The 21,989-nt window shown below is 45.0% G+C and overlaps 1 protein-coding gene across 4 annotated transcripts in view; it reads right to left on the reverse strand.

Moving 5' to 3' along the window:
• Positions 1–1,335: 1,335 nt before the first annotated feature.
• The window catches only part of WAPL (WAPL cohesin release factor), a 199,202-nt gene continuing 178,548 nt past the window's right edge, over positions 1,336–21,989 (reverse strand). For 3 of the 4 annotated variants that reach the window (XM_075348989.1, XM_075348988.1, XM_075348990.1), the window contains 3 exons: positions 13,923–14,011; positions 13,546–13,641; positions 1,336–9,515 (listed from right to left, as the gene is read on the reverse strand). In XM_075348989.1, the coding sequence (XP_075205104.1) occupies positions 9,450–9,515; positions 13,546–13,641; positions 13,923–14,011 (251 nt within the window). In that variant the 3' untranslated portion in view covers positions 1,336–9,449. The remainder of the gene's footprint in view (positions 9,516–13,545; positions 13,642–13,922; positions 14,012–21,989) is intronic. The other variant, XM_075348987.1, reaches the window with a different exon arrangement.

Raw genomic sequence — 21,989 nt, forward strand, 5'->3', positions numbered from 1 at the left:
TGGTGACGCACATCCGGCCGCATTAGCGATGCCGTTGCGTGTGACACCTATGAGCGATTTTGCATCGTGCCAAAAACGTGCAAAATCGCTCATCGGTGACATGGGGGTCCATTCTCAAAAATAGTTACTGCAGCAGTAACGAGGTTGTTCCTCGTTCCTGCGGCAGCACACATCGCTCCGTGTGACACCGCAGGAGCGAGGAACCTCTCCTTACCTTGCTCCCGGGCACAATGCGGAAGGAAGGAGGTGGGCGGGATGTTACGTCCCGCTCATCTCCGCCCCTCCGCTTCCATTGGGCGGCCGCTCAGTGACGTCGCTGTGACGCCGCACGTACCGCCCCCTTAGAAAGGAGGCGGTTCGCCGGTCACAGCGACGTCGCCGGGCAGGTATGTGTGACGGGTCCGAGCGATGTTGTGCGGCACGGGCAGCGATTTGCCCGTGTCGCACAACAGATGGGGGCGGGTACCCACACTAGCGATATCGAGACCGATATCGCAGTGTGTAAAGCCCTCTTAAGGGTACTTTCACACTTGCGTTCAGCGGAGTCCGTCACTATGGAGAATAGCGCAGTCGGTTAACACACTGCGCTATTCTCCATAGATTTGTATGGATGACGCACTGTAACGCAAGTGTCAGCGTTGCATCCACCGGACGACGCGTCGTCATTTTGACGCTGCGTCTGGCGAAAGGAACGCAGCATATAACGTTTTTTTGAGCAGCGGAATCATTTGGATTTCACTGCGCATGCTCTCTCTGGCTCCCTGCACCCGTAACCAGGGTACACATCGGGTAACCAAGGAACCCTGGTTACGCCCGCTCGGCTCCGCCCCCTCCCGCACTCCGTATGTATACACGCACACACACGTCCCCGGCGATGTACTTCCTGCGGCACTAACGTCCTCAGCCATGGCCCAGCTCAGCTTCACCCACTTTGCACTCCGCCCCCCCCCCCCGCTCCCATCGTCGGCGACCGATCAGCTGATCACCCGGCGGCCGACTACTGTTAGCGATCAGCTGATCGTTCACAATAGTCTGCCGGCGGTAAAACTAAAAAAAACAAAACGGATTGCGTTGTTTTGCAGCATCCGTTGGACCCGTTGTGTCACTATATGCAACACATCCGTTGCATCCGTCACACAACGCAATGCAACGGATACCGTTCAACGCAAGTGTGAAAGTAGCCTAATAGGGAATTCAGATAGAATCACTGAATGCGCTGCAGAAATGCAGTGTGAATAGGGTTGTACATGAGTAAAACCCAAAATATTTTTGCACATGTAAAAGGGAATTATTTGAAAGGGATGTGGCAATAAGGGTTAAAATAATGACAACAAATTAAGTACTGAAAGTAGCAATTTTATTTGAGTTAAAATTATTTACAAAAAAACCCAAAGACATACTTCATGAAACTGGTACAAACTTGATTTTAATTTTCCTGCCGTTGGCTTTTGCTCCAAAGATCACAGCTGAGAAAAACTGTATAAAATAAAAATAGGATTGGATTCAGAAAAGTACTCTACCATTCTAGTCTCCAATGGCTTGTATTTACAGAAATATATACACCGGCAAACAAAATAAAATGGTTAAAACTTTCATTTGAAAGTAGGTTTCAAGTACCCTTAAAGCAAAATCTTTCATGGGGATTTTCGGCAAACCAAAGTTTGGGGAAAACAGTTTACAGCTCAAACCTGCAAGTAAGAGACTGCAGCTAGCATCGGTCATCTTGCCAGAGCACATCCTCAGAGCGAAGGCTCACTTAGACGGGCGTAATATACGTACATGTGCTGTCCGTGTTAAAGTCAGAGAGCACTTGTGCTGCACACTGACCAATGTCTTTGCCTAGAGTTGGTTAGATGAGGTTTTTTTTTCACCCAGAAAAAAAAAAAATGCAGCATGCAGCATTCTCTTCTGTATTTCGGATGAGACTCGCCAATCCAAATCAATAAATGTGCACAAAAACAAAAAGAACCCATACCTCATCTGTATGGCATCTGATTTTTATACATACATTGCAATTGTTAACATAGAAATCTTTATTTGGTCTTGGATTTTTTTTTAAATGTTGATGTATAAGAAGAGATGCCATAAAGACATTCAGAAGGAATACGTATGAAAATCATTAGTTTTTCAGATTTATCAAACGCTCATCTGACCCCGGCCTTAAAGAAAAGTAAATGATAAACAAATGACCACCACAAAGTGAACAGATGTACTGCTGTATTGCTTAAAAGGAATCAGTCGGCAGGATTTCACCTCAAACTTCTGATGTGTGCCTGTAGCTCTTGCAAAGACAAGTCCAGCGAAACCTTTACATGGCCAGTCACTTCCTCACTTACTGAGAAACCAGCATTTGAATGAATTTATAAATGGCTATGGTAGATCTGAAGTCTTTGTCACTCCAGGTCTGTTGCACAACCACTACCGGCTACTTCTTGACTGACAGATTATGATGTGTGACTTACACCAAAGGAGATGCCAGTCAAGTAGGAGGCAGTGGCGCTGGTCAGGGAATAGAGTTGGAGTGACAGAGGCTTCAGATATTCAGCCTCATTTACATACCCATTCAAACACTGATTTCTCAGTAACCGTGGAATAGACTGACCTTGTAGAGGTATAGCTGGATTATCTTTGAAAGAGCTACGTGTACATATAAAAAGCCTGGGGTTTGAAATTGTGCTGACAGATTCACTTTATGAAAAACAAGTTCAGTCTTTCAATAAATACACTAATCTACATGACCCTTCTGCACTAAAAGCTTAGAATATAATTTGCTTGGTCTTAACGCAGAACGTTGGAGATAAAAAAATCATACTAAACATTTTTTTTTTAAATCCTGTAAAAACCATGCCGAGCAGTAAGTGAAGAGTAAAGCAAAGACAAAAAAAAGTCAACGGCGATGAAAATAGGAAAATGTATGACAATTTGTAATTTGTGTAACATAGAACTGGAATATAAATGGTGAAAGCTTACAGACTTTTTTAACCTACAGTCGAATACATATTTCCCCTAGGTGTTCGAGATCATAAAATTAGGTGAAGGACTGACAAATAAAACCTAATGCTGAATGACATTCATATATTGCATGTCTTAAAATGGCTCCTCATGTCTGTGTAGCTTGTGCCAACAAAGGGGTTGTCCTAAATTAGAAATACATGGCTGCTCTATATAGGAAGTGGTGGCATCCGAGACCATGGGTTGTATGCAAAAAATAGAGCGGAGTTACTATACCATGTTTTCGGGTGAGGCACTTTCTGAAAAAACAACCATGTTTTTCAAATGTGGAGAAGAATGAAGACACTCTCATAAAAGGAGGAAGATGCCCCAAATAAGAAAACAATTTACTAGTAACCATGGCAGATAACTAATAAAATTATTAATTGTACTGAATGATTCTCTCCTTTAAGTTCTCAAGTGTTTTTACTTTCAAGGATAAAGGTTTGAACCGATTGTCTGAGAGAAACGAAACTCAGCTTATTTTTTTCCAGAATTATCACCACTCAAGCCCAAGGGCTTGGACTGATATTACGCTGCCTCGATCGAGTGGTCCAGATGTAAGTAACTGTACCTGCACAGAAACTATGGGTATGCTGAAGTTACAGTGGTTCAGAGTAGGCATAGCAGGGGCAAAGACTCAAAGAATTAAGAAAAAGAAAACCATGTTATACAGACACCACCAGATCCCGCTGCTCCCACTCCCCGAATAAGCATTGCCTCTTATTTGTGGGTTACAGAATCTAAGCCTTGAGCAAAAAGAAAAATTAAAATACACAACTTGCATATTTTTATTTAGGTCTTTCCAGAAATCCCCTTTAAAGACAGACAAGGTATTGGATGGGATTTTGGGGATCGCTAATTATTAATATAAGCCATCCATCTTTACAATTAAGCATCAAATAATTATAAATAAGGGGGGTGGGGGAATTAACTTTTTCATCTTCAGTTTGCAAGTTGCTCCATTTAGGTCATCTTCACACATTCTGTCAGGATTCCGGCTCAGATTCAGCGCTCAAAGCCAGACAGAATGTTTCGACAGTCCACAATTAATTCAAGCCTTTTAGGTATTTGACCGAAATACAATTGAGCTAACCTAAGAGAGGAAACACTGGCATATCTGTAGAGAAGAAGTTTTAGGCTTTCATTTCTCTCCAAATTTGAAAAATTGTACTTGCCTTTAAGCAATGCAAACAAATATGGACAAAGCCAAAAAAAAAAAGAACACACCAAGGTATGCAGTGCCCCCTGGGAAGTTACACCAAAGAAGCCATGCTAAACTGTACATGAGGCAGGGCTGCTCTCATATTAGGCTTTTGCTCACACCTGTCTGTGGGATGTGCAGTACAGTTATTGCAGTCACAAATACCAGAACCCTAAGGGCAACCGTTGCACTCAATAGATTCCAAAATAAAGGGCATCTCTGGCACACCAAAAAGAGTCAACCTATCTAGATAATTAACTGATTTGAGTAACCCATGTACCTTCATAGAAACCGATGTTTGGGCCATTTTGGCTTGACAAGACGGTGCGACTAGTTCTGCTCTCAATACGGGATCCAGTTTTGGGCTCCACATTTTAAGAAGGACATTCAGAAGTTAGAGTCATTTCAAAGGCAGGCAACTAGACTACTACAAGGAATGGAAGACCTCCCATATGATGACAGGTTGAAAAAGTTAGATATGTTTAGCTTAGAAAAAAAGACGTCTCAGAGGAGATCTCATTTATATGTATAAATACATGTGTGGTCAATATAAAGGACTGGCACATGACTTATGACATGACCAAAGACAGTACTAAGGACAGGGGGCATTCACTGCGAGTGGAAGAAAAGCAATTTCGGCAGCTAAATAGGAAAGGGTTCTTTACAGTTAGAGCGGTCAGACTGTGGAATACACTACCACAAGAGGTAGTAATGGCAGATACTATAACAGCTTTTAAAAAAAGGCTGGATGATTTTCTCAGGACACAAAACATTGTTGGTTATAAATGACTTTGTGACCAAATGTAGAACTGGTGGAGGAAGGTTGAACTAGATGGACCTAGGTCTTTTTTCAACCTTAGTAACTATGTAATGCTACAGTCTTAAGTCTATTGAACTTAATATTTTTGGACCCTTATACAGATTATATGAGCCTCCTTCATGTGGTTGTGTGAATGTACATGGGTTACACAAATCATTTAATCAGCAAAGTTGGTTGATTCTTTTTGGTGTACCAGAGATATTCATTTTGGATTGCTTATTTTTCTGAGCACCCTACACCTTCGGCAGTGAGCGACACTATTCACTTACAACAAGATTTTCAGGAATCAACAGAAAATGAACTTGACATTGCCGATTTAGCTCAGTTTTAAACAAGCCATGATGTAAAGGTGACCACAGCTTGTAGATAAATATACGCCAGGGAAAGGTTGTATTTTTTTTTGCAAACTGGTCCTCAGCATTACTTTTGTAAACAGCTTGGGGAAAACTAAAGCTGCACCACAATATATTACTATAAGCTCAATTATGGTTAGCCTTGATAAATGAAACACAAACATACAACTGCTGCTTACTCATGTATAGAAGGGAATGTTAAAGGGATTTTCCAGGCTAAAGTGAAGATTGTGAAAAATGCACAATGTTTGGATTCTACAGTTACCAGCTCAAATGGTCCTGATGCGGCAGGAAGAGTGCTTTTAGCATACTCATGGTCATGTGCCGACAATCTTCTCATCCACTTCCTTCAGTAGAACAGAGTAGCAAGAGAAGCTAGTATGCACGTGACCGCAAGTATGCAAATCACATTCTAGTGGCAATATGGGAACCACTCAAGCTGCTAAAATAGTAAAATACTGATAGCATGCACATTACCGAAGGCAGAATCCTGGCAGTGGGCATTCACATTTCACATCCCTGTATTCCCTGTGATAGTTAGTGGTCACATGAAAGCATGTGTGATTTGTATACTGCAGTGTAGACTCGTTCAGCTTCTTTCAATAAAAGTGAATTTAGAGAAGGTAGATTTAGTCGGCATGTGATCGTAAGTATGCAAAGCACATACATGAGCTGATGTGACCGCCCACTAACATGGGGAAATCGGGAGAGTGACTGCAGACTTGTCCCATGTCAGGACGACCACTTAAAATAAAAAAAAAAAAAGACTGGATGAATCCACTTAGGGTTTCCAGCCTTATTTTTTGATTGCTTATATTTTGTTAAATAGAACAAAGCTGGGTTAATCTGCACAATCTCTTGATTAACAATGAAGGTGCCACTTTGTTTTTCTGATCAATGTTTGTTCACGGATTAGCTAAACTATTGTTTAAAATCCATTTTAACGCTCATTTCAGATGTCCACATGCCTGGAAGCAGTTATGTTCTTCTGGTCTGTGTTGTTCATGGAAAATAAATCCTACTGTACAGGTCTATGATGGCAGTCTGGAATAGGTCTTATTTTGACACTGATAACCAAGGAACTACAACATGCTTTAGAACAGTTCATGAAGACTGGACAAAAACACTAGAATCTTGTTTGTAGGTTTTAATATTTTAGGAGGAATACCGTATTTCTTGCACTATAAGATGCACTTTTTAGTAGAGAATTTTTGTTTTTTTTATTTTGCTAAAGCATGTTTGCACCTAAATCTGGAGGCAGCGTCCAATGATTGAGAACGCTAAAAAGACATCCTTTTCGATGATTAAGTAAACTATGCAGTGGTACAGTTATTATCTTTCCACCAGCCCAACACTGATCAGTTGGATTGGTGCAGGGCGGGAGAGAACGCTATCAGGACCTGCACGTCACTAAAGCATCATGGATACTACAGGTCCTGACAGCTAAAGGACATTCCTGGAAGGATCTTAAAAATGTGATGTGTATACACTGTGGGTAGGCTGCAGCAGAGGTGTGAGATTGTGTGTATAGCAATGTAGTAAAGATGTGTATGTATGTTTGCACGCACTGCAGAGGGTTCATAATTATGACTGATGTAAAGCTATATGTGAACTTATCTCCGCAGCATGTGTATTAGACACCATCTATTACCTCACTATTTTATAAGCATTATAACTAGTGTTACGGACTCATCCACCCTCTTTACTCCACCAGGGACATTTTTAATTAGAAGGAAAGATGTTTTTCCTATTTTCTGCTACGTTGTCTTACAATAAGACGTGCCCTATAGTCCTGAAAAATACGGTAGTCAGCAATTTCCTCAATATATCAGATCTGACATGCTGGCATTTAATATTCTGATTCTGATGATAAGCCGTTACCCAAGTGTGTGGCAGCTGCTTCTGTTTTAATATTAACATTAATAAAAAAGGAGACAAATATTCGTGTTCACTGTGAAAAATGATCTGGGGGAAAAAAAAAAAAAAGAAGAAAAAAGAACGACAGCAAACTAATAAGACTGGTCAATAACATGTGCAACATTCTCTGAATTTCCATACTAATGACAGCAGAATTTAAGACTGCAGTGGGAAAAGCCCCAATGAAGTTTAGTTTACAGAAATTAAAGTGACCACAAAAATAGTAGTTACCAATGCTTGCATTGCTGAATAGTTGTAATGTAAGGGTCGGACGTTCGCTTCCTCAGAAAGCTGTGACTTGGGCCATAGCTTTGGATGGAGTCGTAACTCGCAGTCTAGACATGACCGTGTACAATGAGGCCGAACTATTACTTTATAGTAAAATGTGGGAGATATTCCAACATGTATAGAAAACCACTCTTTGGAAAATTATACTCGCCTTCTTGCACGCATGAGAACTATGCAACCTTCACTTACTCTTCATGGGCAAGAGTGCAATATTAGATGATTCTAGAAATAGTCTCAAAATCAATATATCTTATTAACATTTTTCGCATAAATATTGCTAAGAAACGCAACTAAAAATGAATTTTATACACAAAACCTTGCACTACGTTGCTCCTCTACCTTAGTTGAACTTTTTTTAATGTTTTTTTTTTGTTTATTTTCATTTTCTTAAATAAAAAAGGCAGAGATGCAGTTTGGCTGTTAACTATATGGCTTAAGTAAGGTCTCCCCATTACAGTCATTCTGCAATGAGCAGCTGTACCCCGGCAGAGTCTGGGAGTCACTTCATTATGTATACAGATCTACATCAGCAGAACATTCATCCGAGATCTAAGTTCTTCGCGAAATGTTTAACCTAGCATACATGATCCTCGCACCTCTTGAGTAGGTTATCCAGGCGCTCTCTGGCGTTGAGCTTGCAGGGACCTTTGCAAGTGGTTGCATGAATATGCCCGACACTTAGGTTGAGTGTCATGTTAAAGAGAGCTTGTTGTTTTCGCATGTTGGCAAAAAGTATACGACATATAATCGAAAGGTGCAACAAACTTGTGCATGTCAGCAAAACGTTTAAGAGTCTGAAAGTGGATCAAAGACCCTTTTGCGCAGCTGAAGGCATTTTTTCCCTTGCCAAGCAAACGTTACAGAGGAACAAGGAAAAAATGCTCCCTGAAAGTAAAGGGCAAATGCCTTCTCATTTATATTAGTACAAGATGACACCTGAGATGGACAATCTGAAAATAGAAAAATAGATCCCCACTGAGTTCATTTTGTACAACTGACAGTAGCCTATCCTGACTGGCGCTCTGGCACGCTCCATTGAGCCGACCCTTGCCTTCTGGCCGCCTACTGTAAAATTTGGTGCTGCATGGCTTTAAAAATTTGACAACAGAACGGCTTTAAAGGTATCCAATAAATCTTAAATTAAGAATAAATGGGGTGGAGGAGGGGGTTAAAGTGGATATATACAGAAAATACATTTCTGGAACAAAGTGTTATGATCGGAAGCATCTAGTACAAAAGAGTAAGCAAAATAGCCAAGAAACAAAATCTGTTAACAGTATCCTAAAAAGTTTTACATAACTCTTAACATTTTGGAAGCATTGAAAGCCTATTACAAAGCAAAAAACAGAAACAAGAAAAACAAACATAGAAAAGGAAAAGCAGCTTTCTGTCCAGAAATAAACTCTCAAGCGTTGTTTGGACTCTCGCCGGTTGAGATGGCATTGTACCTGGCTGCAATGTAATGCAGTACTTCAACAGTAAAACAGCAGTTGCACGATCAGCAGCAAGTTATTCTTTGCAAGTTTACATTTCTTTCTTTAAACTGGCCATAACCAAACTTATCCAGAGGAAATAAATAGAAACCCCAATTCATTCTGCACAGAACTCAAATACTGCGATGATTAAAACAGCCAGGGTTAATGCATCTACAGAACCTCTGGCCCTTATATATCAAATCCGATGTGTGTTCGGCTGCAACCTGGTTGAAGTGGCAAACTCAAGCTCAATAAGACGGCTAAAAGGGAGTCCTGTTTGCCTTTTCAATGTAAGTCGCACAGAAAATTGCGCTCAGTGCATCTTCATGGACTCTTATAAATGACTTGTTCCTTTTGTAGAAGGAGTTTATCCAGCATTAATAGTTTGTCAATGTAGATACCTAGCAGTGTTCCAAATACTCAATCACTCTGGAGATTGACTTCTGCCCTGTTGTTCCCACCGCACACTGGAAAACACAAAAAAACAGGAAAAACTCAATTCTTACATTCAAGATCAGAAATCAAAACTGCAGATTACCTACAAGTCTAATGTAACTGTATAGAACTAAGCATACATTTCTACATGGTACTCTGTTGATGCTTACTTCTATGGTGGAGGGGAGCTGGAATAATAAGGCTAAACCCCACACCTGCCAAGATGCGGGCACGATCAGAAGGTCTCATGCATAGGTCATACTTTAATGAATATTAACCATACCTGCCAATCCTGAACGTGTCTGGACAGGACTGTGGGATTGTAATGTCGTAAAACTTACCTACGATATGGATAATGAGCTGCCCTTAAAGAAGTTGTTCACTGCTTTTATATTGATGGCCTCTCCTTAGGATAGGTCATCAATGTCTGATCGCCTGGGGTCCAACACCCGGGTACCCCTGCTGATTAGCTGTTCTTGCTCAGTTCCAAGCTGCTCTGTCTTCTGATAGTGACTGCGGCCGGTTATTACACATCCGCCTCCCATTCAAAACAGGAGGCAGGTGTGCTGTACCAGGCCACAGCCACTATCAGAAGACTGACCAGCGCCGAACTAAGCATTTCAGACTGTCGCCAACAAAAACAGCTGATATGCAGGGTGTTGGACTCCAGCCGATCAGACATTGATGACCTATCCTAAGGAGAGGCCATGAATGTCAAAGTAGTGTACAACCTCTGTTTTATTGTTCTGACACAAACACATATGCCAAGCACTGCACACTTACTGTATTTGGCATTGAAATTAGAGAATTCATTTTTGTTTGTCTAAGTGTTGTTAAATAATTACGCAAAGATATCATTTGTAATTTAAATAAAATAAAAAAATCTGTGTGTTGCAGCATTTTAAAAAGGTGAAATTTTGATCTTCATTTTAAGATCCCAAACAACCACCCGGTAATGCTGGAAGGGTTATTGGACACAACTCTTCTAATAGTGCAAACAAAGTTTTAAACATTATTACTAATCTGTAGGCATAAAGCTGCCGCCAGCAACATAAAGTATAATGCTTGGACTTAAGTCTAATGAATAATTAGAATGAATAGGCTTAAAGAAGCACTCGTGACAAAAATGGGTCATTCCGTGTCAAGTGGACCAGTTTTAAAAATCGTCCCCACTCGACGTTCTCCGATTTTGCTGAAAATTTATAAGGATGTACATGTATGTTTGAAAAGAGGTTCTGTAAATTTTTAGGGCCAGATCTCAAATATATTGGGCACTGTTGACCTTTCACTGGAGGCCCCCCCAAGCCTGCGACTTCAGCTAAGAGGATTTTGCAAACTTTGGCACATAGCCATTATAGAGTTCTATACTGGCTATGATGCTGAAATTTGGCATACTAGCTCAACTTTTGCTGCTAAACGCGATAAAATTATTACCGGCTATGACAAAACAATATTTCGGCCGCAATTTTGTGTCAAAGTAGCTTGCAAAACGCCTCGCATAAAATTTATGCCAAACTTTGCCCATATATAACACAAGACCAAAAACCAATAGGAACTGGTGCTTTGCCCTGTACAACAAACATCTTCATGACTTTGCATTGCTGCAATATCACGGTCAAAGCATATGTATTTGTGGAAATATTCACACCCACATATGATGAAAAACTTAAAAAAACCGAATTTTACCTATTTTTAGGTCAAATTTCCCCAAAAGGGTACCCCTAAAATATATTAATTCTGTTATCATTTGAAAGAGCACATTTTTCTCTACAAGGATTATTGGGGTTTTTTTTTGGAGTCTCTCCATTTAAGAAAAGAAAAATGCCACTGAACATGGTGTTATTTATTAATACGCAATGAATGCTAACTGCACTATTCAAACCCTTGCGTTGGTCCATGGTGGTTATACCACAACCAATTCCCTAAGAATTGGTATTATAATCCTATTAAGAATTGTAATAATGCTGTCTTTCGAGAATTGGCAGCCCCATCGCCTAGGAGCCATGGCCGATAGCCGTGCAAGGCAAGTCGCGGGTGGTCTCTTTATCGCAGGTTCCAAAGCCTGAGGGTGGGTGTCTTTGCCTAGGATCCCAAGCCTAATATTGGGTATCTTTTGTTGGTTCCCAAGCCATAATGTTCAGTCTAAGTGGTCTGGAATTGTTGCTGAATTTGCAACATAATCGGTTCAGAGAAGCTGTATTGTCGGCCCATTGCTGTTGCAGCTGGTGCTGGAATTATTGCAATGATCGACTGCTCGGGAATCCAGCATGTATCATTTCTCACAGGCCAGTGAAAGAAGCTAGCTGGTCCATGAGGATGCATAAAATGTATTAATGCATCATGGTCGTCGACTGAAATTTCAGAAATATTTCCAATCCACCAGTTCCTATCGTAAATGCAGGCAATGTATTGCCCTGGCTGGAGGTTTGCAATCGGCACAAAAGGCATTTCTGATCTGACAGATCCATCTACATGGGCAATGAAAGATGAAGGGTCATTTGACACCCTTGAAATGCGAATCTTTTTGTCATCAATTGGCACAAACTGGTGATTTTCTCTTGTTCCAGCAATTGTATGTCCATCTTTGAACATTTCCTCTTGAACTACCCGTATTTCGTCAATTTGTTCTTTTGGAACAAAAAAAAACTTGATTCCATGCAGTTGCTCGTTGCAAAAGTTGAATAAATCCACCGGGGTCAGTATTTGGTTTTCAGTTGGGCGTTGAAGACTGGCACGAGATGTTTGTTGTACAGGGTAAAGCACCAGTTCCTATTGGTTTTTGGTCTTGAGTTATATATGGGCAAAGTTTGGCATAAATTTTATGCGAGGCGTTTTGCAAGCTACTTTGACACAAAATTGCGGCCGAAATATTGTTTTGTCATAGCCGGTAATAATTTTATCGCGTTTAGCAGCAAAAGTTGAGCTAGTATGCCAAATTTCAGCATCATAGCCAGTATAGAACTCTAATGGCTATGTGCCAAAGTTTGCAAAATCCTCTTAGCTGAAGCTGCAGGCTTGGGGGGGGGCCTCCAGTGAAAGGTCAACAGTGCCCAATATATTTGAGATCTGGCCCTAAAAATTTACAGAACCTCTTTTCAAACATACATGTACATCCTTATAAATTTTCAGCAAAATCGGAGAAAGTCGAGTGGGGACCACTGGTCCACTTGACTCGGAATGACCCAAATGTTATCCCCTAAAACTTTTCCAGACATCACTATAATGCATTGGATCACTTCTCTCCTCCGCCGTCCAACAGAAGGACATGTGTGGAGCAGAATTACTTCTAGCAATGAAGTCTGAGAGCCTCGGAAAGATACTCCATAGATTTACATTGTGAAAGCCACTTCTGGGCCACACAAAAACCCCAGTCAGATTTCTAATCACATGCCTCAGAAGAGAACCGGAATGAAGGGGTAAACAGGTGAGGATGGTGACTGAAGTGTATTAATACAAATATATTACATTAGAGAGCATATTTAGAAAGGTTTAGGAGATTAAGATTTTGTCTTTAAAAATTCACTCCTAAGAAAATACAAAATTAAATGAATGGGAATTTTAAAGGGGCTGCCCCGTCATGTGGCATTGAACTACCTGCAAATGTGGCAACGAAACCTGACACCCTTACCAATCCGATGTTCTTATCTCTGAACGGGATCCAATATAAACATTTCATGGAGCGGAACCACACAGCTCTGCACAATGTGTCGGGTACTGCAGATCAGCCCCCATTTTATAAAGGGCCTCAGATTTCTATCTAGGATCTGATCGGCAGTAGCTGGCGGCAGCTATTACACACTGTACGGAGCTATGCTGCTCAGCTCCATTTACTGCTCACATCAAGCTACTGCAGTTCATATCTAACAGATGGGAGAGTCGGTCTGATAGGACACAATATACCTTTAAAAACATGTAACAGTAGAGGGTGGGTTGTCACTAATGTTGACGACAAGAGTGAATGAATAAATACTAGAATGAAACGCAGATACAATTATTCTACTTCTAAACTGGAAGCAGGCAATTCCCAATTTATCCGGATGATCTGTTAAATGTGTTACTTACAGTAAGATTCATGAAACTGAGAAACTTCTTCAGCATTTCAGTCATTATCGAGAAGTCTCCATCAGGTAAATGGCTCCGTACAGTAGTCACGTTGATCTGAAAGACACGAATTATTTTACAGAACTGCACAAGTTCTGAGCCGAATACTAAGCACTATTTGTGAAGCAAGGGATTTTTTTTTTCTAATTTATTCAAGTTAATGTATTGGTAGGGATGAAGTATAAGACCTACACAAGACCTCTGCTCCCCCCTGGGGGATTTTCATCTTCAACTTATTGAGCGCACAAAAAAGTAGCAAAATGAATAAATATTCCTGGAGAACACCAGGATATACCATTATGTACAAGAAAATATTAGAAGTAGAATTATACACTGACCGGACTTTCCTGACAGAGGCAGCCCAAAAGCAAAGCCGTGTAGGAGGCAACGATGCAATCTTCCATGTGCTTGCCGGCATGCTGGAGGGCTACAAGGAAAAGGTGTCATCGTTAGATACAACGACTAATCAATGACAACACATAAGGATACAGTTTAATACAATCAGCTCCTACAAAGTCCTTTAAATATAACAAGTGGTGGTTTAAAAGCTATAAACTATGAAAGTAATGTTCTCAAGTTTGGATGTTATCACCTATGGGATAAGGGAATAACTTCCCAACTGCTGAGGAGTCAGACAGCTGAGACCACCAGTGATCCCATGAACTGATAAACAAGGATGGTTGACCTTAGGGAGAACAACATCCACACCGCGGAGACACCATCACGTATTTCTCAACGCAGTGATTCTAGAGCAATGCCCCCTGGGAAATATTCAAAACAAAGAAGGGAATTTTGTTTACTTACCGTAAATTCCTTTTCTTCTAGCTCCTATTGGGAGACCCAGACAATTGGGTGTATAGCTTCTGCCTCCGGAGGCCACACAAAACTTATAAATTGGTCTAAGGTAAATTCAATCCGAAGGATGTTCGGAGAACTGAAACCATGAACCAAAAGAACAATTCAACATGAACAACATGTGTACACAAAGAACGACAGCCCGAAGGGAACAGGGGCGGGTGCTGGGTCTCCCAATAGGAGCTAGAAGAAAAGGAATTTACGGTAAGTAAACAAAATTCCCTTCTTCTTTGTCGCTCCATTGGGAGACCCAGACAATTGGGATGTCCAAAAGCAATCCCTGGGTGGGTAAAAGAATACCTCGATAAAAAGAGCCGAAAACGGCCCCCTCTTATAGGTGGGCAACTGCCGCCTGAAGGAGTCGCCTACCTAGGCTGGCATCTGCCGAAGCAGAGGCATGTACCTGATAGTTTTTCGTGAAAGTGTGCAGACTCGACCAGGTAGCCGCCTGACACACCTGCTGAGCCGTAGCCTGGTGTCGCAATGCCCAGGAAGTATCTACGGCCCTGGTAGAATGGGCTTACAGCCCTGCAGGAATTGGAAGCCCACAAGAACGGTAGGCTTCAAGAATCGGTTCCTTGATCTACCGAGCCAAGGTTGACTTGAAAACCTGAAAACCCTTACTCTGGCCCGCGACAAGGACAAAGAGCGCATCCGACCGGCGCCGGGGCGCCGTGCGAGAAATGTAGCCCCGGAGTGCTCTCACCAGATCTAATAAATACAAATCCTTTTCACATTGGTGAACTGGATGAGGGCCCAAGGGTAAGAAGATATCCTGCTTGAGATGAAACGGGGATACCTTAGGGAGAAAGTCCGGGACCGGACGCAGAACCCCTTATCCTGGTGAAACACCAGGAAGGAGGCTCTGCATGATAGTGCTGCTAGCTCAGACATTCTCCTGAGTGATGTGACTGCCACTAGGAAGGCCACCTTCTGCGAAGGGTGAGGTAGAGAGACCTCCCGCATCGGCTCGAAAGATGGCTTCTGACGAGTCGTCAGCACCCTGTTAAGATCCATGGGTGCGAACGGACGCTCGTAATATGGGACTATGTGGTCAACCCCCCTGCAGGAACGTGCGGACCTACGGAAGCCTGGCTAGACGCTTTTGAAAAAACACGGAAAGCGCCGATACTTGTCCCTTGAGAGAGCCGAGACAAGCCCTTGTCCATTCCTGAAAGAAAGAAGGAAAAGTGGACAAGGCAAACGGCCAGGGAGTAAAACCCTGATCAGAGCACCGGATAAGAAGATCCTCCAAGTCCTGGGCTAAATCTCGGCGGACGTTGGTTTCCTTGGCTGTCTCATGGTGGCGATGACATCTTGAGATAACCCTGATGACGCTAGGGGCCAGGGCTCAATGGCCACACCATCAGGATGAGGGCCGCAGTATTCAGATGGAAAAAAAGGCCCTTGAGACAGCAAGTCTGGTCGGTCTGGGAGTGCCCACGGTTGACCCACCGTGAGGTGCCACAGCTCCGGGTACCACGATCTCCTCGGCTAGTCTGGAGCGACGAGGATGGTGCGGCGGCAGTCTGACCTGATCTTACGTAACCCTCTGGGCAGTAGAGCCAGAGGAGGAAATACACAAGTCGAAACTGCGACCAGTCCTGAACTAACGTGTCTGCCGCCAGAGCTCTGTGATCCTTGGACCGAGCCATGAATGCCTGGACTTTGTTGTTGTGCCGAGACGCCATTAGATCGACGTCCGATCTCTAGAAACCCGTCCGGGTGAAGAGACCATTCCCCTGCTTCCATGCCCTGGCGACTGAGAAATCTGCTTCTCAGTTTTCTACGCCCGGGATGTGAACTGCGGAGGTGGTGTCGGAGTCCAGGTTCCCTGAGTCCTGTGGCGGAGGAAGACCGCTCCCCACCCTGACAGACTCGCGTCCGTCGTGACCACAGCCCCGGCTGGGGCCGGAAAGATTTGCAAGGGAAATAGAGGCGTTCTTGTTTAGGGACGTCGACCTCCTGTCCCATTTGCGGTGTCCGATAGAAGCGGACGCAGACGAATCTGCGCAAGGGAACTGCCTCCATTGCTGCCACCATCTTCCTTAGGAAGTGTATGAGGCGCCTTAAGGGGTGTGACTGGGTCCGAAGGAGAGAGTGCACCCCTGTCTGTAGTGAGCGCTGTTTATGCAACGGAAGCTTCACTATCGCTGAGAGAGTATGAAACTCCATCCCGAGGCATGAGAGTGTAGGACCGGCACCACTGTTGCCATGACTTTGGTGAAGACTCGACCTGATGGCGAAACGCAGGAAGCGTTGATGCTCTGGTGCAATCGGCACATGGAGATAAGCATCCCTGATGTCGATTGATGCTAGGAAGTCTCCTTGGGCCATCGAGGCGATGACAAAGCGGAGAGATTCCATCCGGAACCGTCAGATTCTCTGTCTCTTGAGCAGTGTGAAGTCCAGAACGGGGCGGAGTGATCCGTCCTATCTTGGTACCACGAACAAGCTGGAGTAAAAACCGCGACTACGTTCTTGAAGGGGAACGGGGATCGCAACTCCTCCTGCCGTCAGAGTGTTCACCGCCTGAAAACGTGCATCGGCTCGCTCGGGGGGCGGAGATGCTCTGAAGAAACGAGTCGGAGGACGAGAACTGAGCTCTATCCTGTAACCGTAAGACAGAATGTCTCATCCATCGGTCTTGGACATGTGGGGACCGCTCCCCTGACCTGGACCGCCATGCAGAAGAAGAGGTTCTCTGGCTCTTCTGTGGCCCGTTGGACGATGAGGATTGGGACCTAGCTGAGGGTGCTGAGGTCTCTGGTTTGGGCTGGGTAAGCACGAGTCCTTTCCCTTGGACTGCTCAATCGTTTCATCCAATTGTTCGCCAAACAATCGGTCGCCAGAAAAAAGCAAACCGGACAAGAGCTTCTTGGAAGCAGAATCTGCGTTCCATTCGCGTAGCCACATGGCCCTGCGGACTGCCACCGGAGTGGCGGATGCTACCGCTGGACGGCTAGCCGAGTCCAGGACAGCATGCACGGCGGAGGATGAAAATACCGACGCCTGAGACGTCAAAGACGCCAATTGCGGAGCAGAGTATGACCGCATTAATCTCAGACCGAGCAGCTGAGATAGCCTGGAGTGCCCACACTGCTGCAAAGGCTGGGGCAACGGACACGCCTATGGCTTCACAGATGGATCTCATTAGGAGCTCTGCCTGTCCGTGGCATTCTTGAGCGTTGAACCGTCAGCCACTGCTACTACTGATCTAGCCGCCAGTCAAGAGACCTGGAGGGGCACCTTGGGACACTGAGCCCAACCCTTAACAACGTCAGAGGGGAAGGGACAACGTGTGTTATAAGGCGTTTAGTAAAAACGCTTGTCCGGGAAAGCCCTGTGCTTCTGGACAGCATCTCTGAAGCTTTGAGAGCCACGTCCGGACAGAGTCCTGGGTTGCGACCTCCGCCTCATCCTCTATAGAGTCCTCAAGCTGAGACCCTTGATGACGTCGGGGAAGATTCTAAGCAAGGCCGCTTAGCCGGTCTGGGACTGCGGTTCGTGCCGGAGTCCACCACGTAATAACTAGAGGCCACCCCAGGAGCACGCTTCGTCGCAGACCGCGAGAGGCCTGGGGGCGATCCCGCAGTGCCCGGGGCCTGTGTAAAGGGGCCGGTCTGGACTGCAAGCTCCTAGTATCTTAGCAGACCATTTGTCCATAGCCTGAGCCATGGATAGTGAAAATGACTCAGAGTTTCTCAGCAAAAGCTGCAACTCTGTCCCTGCCGCCTGGACAGGGGACGCCGGCGGAGCTCAACCAGTGCCCCCGGCTCCGGCTGAGCGAGTGCCACCGGCTCCGGCTGAGCGAGTGCCACATGGCCCGAGCAATGCTCACAGTGATCACTGAGTGATACATATGTACAGCCGAACTGTGAAAATGCATACAAACATTATATATCTATATATACAGTTCAGCACTCTAGGGGGCCCAGCACCGAGAAGAAGCCCCCTGGCGTACCGACCGCTCAAGCAGTTGCTGCTTAAAAACATGGCTGTCGGCGTTTACAGTGGAGGGGGGAGCCGTGGGCGTAACCCCAAAAGTGCGGGAATCTGGTGCCCCGAGTGAAACGTGAGGGGGGCGGAGGACAGCCGAGTGTGCTCCAGCCCTCACTGTCGGCCTCAGACTGACCGTCCCGCCCTTCCCCCTGACTGGCAGGGCCGGGGGCGGGAGTTTAAGGCGCTAGGCCGCAAAAGCCGGGGGCTAGAGTTAAAAACCACGGCCGGCAAGCAAGCGCGGTTAGCGCGGTAGTCTGTACTAACCCCGCAGGCGCTGCCAAGTCTGAGGCCAAGGTGCTCCATGCACCGTCCCCAAGGGGACACTGAGTACCTGTGCGGGGATCTGTGCCGTAGAGTGCTTAGTGAGGGGGGCGGAGGACAGCCAAGTGTGCTCCGGCCCTCACTGTCAGCGTCAGCCCGACCGTCCCGCCCTTCCCCCTGACTGGCAGGTCCGGGGGCGGGAGTTTAAGGCACTAGGCCGCAAAAGCCGGGGGCTAAAGTTAAACACCGCGGCCGGCAGGCAGGTGCGGTCGGCGCGGTAGTCCCGTACCAACCCCGCAGTCACTGCCAAATCTGAGGCCAAGGTGCTCCATGCACCGTCCCCAAGGGGACACCGAGTACCTGTGCGGGGATCTGTGCCGTAGAGTGCTTAGTGAGGGGGGCGGAGGACAGCCAAGTGTGCTCCAGCTCTCACTGTCGGCGTTAGACCGACCGTCCCGCCCTTCCCCCTGACTGGCAGGCCCGGGGGCGGGAGTATGCGGTACTAGGCCGCAAAAGCCGGGGAGTAAAGTTATAAGCGCGGCCGGCAAACAAGCGCGGTCAGCGCGGTAGTCCCCGGCGCACCAACACACCCAGCAGCTGCTGCAGCGTCCATAACACAGGCGCTCTATGCGCCGTCCCCAAGGGGACACAGAGTACCTCAGAGGAGCAGGGCCTTGTCCCTGACGATACCCGGTCTCCTGTCCAGCAGATTCCCCCAGGGGCTGCGGAGGGAGCACGGTCCCAGTGCCTGGTGACCGGTTAGGATCCCACTTCACCCAGAGCCCCTAAGGGATGGGGAAGGAAAACCGCATGTGGCTCCTGCCTATGTACCCGCAATGGGTACCTCAACCTTAACAGCACCGCCGACCAGAGTGGGGTGAGAAGGGAGCATGCCGGGGGCCCTGTTATGGGCCCTGTTTTCTTCCATCCGATATAGTCAGCAGCTGCTGCTGACTAAATTGTGGAGCTTGCGTGCATGTGTGCCTCCTTCGCACAAAGCATAAAAACTGATGAGCCCGTGATGCACGGGAGGGTGTATAGCAGAGGGGAGGGGTTACACTTTTTAAAGTGTAATACTTTGTGTGGCCTCCGGAGGCAGAAGCTATACACCCAATTGTCTGGGTCTCCCAATGGAGCGACAAAGAAAAAGCCTGCAGAGACACCATCACATGTTTCTCAACGCTGGCAGGAAACTAGCAAGGTCTTTAACCGGGAAGGAACAACCACGGGAAGGGCAGTCTCCAGGCAAGGAGACCACCTATGCCAAACATGGTATCCATCCACAGACAGCTGTTTTGGGGTACTTGCCCCTCATCAGTGTGGAGTAGGAAACTGGCTAGTGGGAGCAATGCCTAGTAGAAGACTACATAAGCAAGGATGGTTGATCTTAGGGAGATCAAAAGCGTTGAGAAACATGTGATTGTGTCTCCGCAGGTTTTCTTGTTTTGAATATTTCCCAGGGGGCACTGCTCTAGAATCACTGCATTGAGAAACACATGATGGTGTCTCCGCGATGTTGGATGTTGATCTCCCTAAGGTCAACCATCCTTGCTTATGTAGCCTTCTACTAGGCAATGCTCCCACTAGCCAGTTTCCTACTCCACACTGATGAGGGGCAAATACCCTGAAACAGCTGTCTGTGGATGGATACCATGTTTGGCATAGAGACTGCCCTTCCCGTGGTTGTTCCTTCCCAGTGAAAGACCTGGCTAGTTACATCCCATGAACTGAGGCTGTAATGAGGCCTGTGAGAGTAGAGTGGTGGTCAATCATGCGCACTCCCACATCATACTTAATGGGACCACCGAAGAGGACAGAGCTTACATTGACAGGAATGATAACTTTCAAAGTTAAACATTATATATACATGGCCCCCACAGAATGTGTATGTGATAAAGACACTGATAGATAAATCTTCACTCACATACACATCCTTTGGGGGTCATAGCACTTCCAGGGTTCCTTGCTCTTCTCTATGCTTCAGGTCCTGCTAAATGACATTGCCTGTATGTTTGGAGTCTTTGTACTGCTACAGAATATATTTGCAGCTAAACTAACCTCCCTGTTAGCATTATATGATGGAAAAATATTTGCCTGTATTTTTCAGCATTGAGGCCACCAAGAAATGAGCAACGTTGAGGAACAAAGAAGCATTGGTCAGCCACAAAGACACATTCTACTTCCTTCCATTTGAAATCGTAAAGATGTCCAGGAAAGGCATCAGAACTGGCAGCTACACCTATCTACTGTTCGAGTTCTTAAATTATCTTCTTGGAAGAATTGTGGCCAAAAAGACATGCCATCCACATGGAAACAAGGTCAAGAGCACCAACTACGTATGAAGGCATAGGTAATATCGTGCAGAAAAATGTGAGTAGATGTTCTCGACTGAAGAGTAAAAATGTGAAACATTTTGCAGTAACAGAAGATGAATGCTGCCCGATCCATGGCTGCATGTAACAGACCGTGACTGAATGATCTCAGCCACGTATCACTGACTCAAACACTGCAGCATTTCAGAGAAAAATATAGTATAATAGCAGCCATCTGCAGATTGCACCATCATCCAGCCTGTCTGAAATTACAGGAAGAGATAGCAAGATGTGCACAATACACAAAAGATCTGTGGGTAATTATCTAAGATGTTTGGAACCACCTCCCTGCAGAGTTCCTTCAAATACTGTGTGCAAGTCTACCTAGAACTGATGCTGACCTGAACTTAAGGGTAGTCACATTAAATATTGAGGATTTCTCTTGTTTCCCCACTCACTTTGCATTTTCTAAATTGATGATAAAAAAAAAAAAAAAAAAGTGTTTATGCACCCTTATTTTACTGCATATCTCCCTTGACTGCCAAAACCGTCTAGAGTAATAGTATACTGTATATATTATGCAGACAGAAACATATGCACAAGTACACAAATTACATGTACAAATCAGACAAAATCAAACTATACCTTGGCGTGGGGCAGCCCGTCCCTCCACCTCGACGTACGTTTCGCAAACGCTTCTTCAAAAGGAGGCGTGTGAAGAAGCGCTTGCGAAACGTACATCGAGGTGGAGGGACGGGCTGCCCCACGCCAAGGAATAGTTTGATTTTGTCTGATTTAATCCTATTATTGCTGCTTATGCATTTACAACTGTGTGTTGAGTGAGGTGACGTATGCATGAAACGGAGCACTGCTGTGTCCAATAATTCTTTTAGCTCAGAGAGCAATCAGCTCATTCAACTTACACATAGGCACTGAATAATTATCAACCGATGTGTCATTTAGGTTAGAGATGTT

This window comes from Anomaloglossus baeobatrachus, chromosome 5 (assembly GCF_048569485.1).
Source record: "Anomaloglossus baeobatrachus isolate aAnoBae1 chromosome 5, aAnoBae1.hap1, whole genome shotgun sequence".
NCBI lineage: Eukaryota > Metazoa > Chordata > Amphibia > Anura > Aromobatidae > Anomaloglossus > Anomaloglossus baeobatrachus.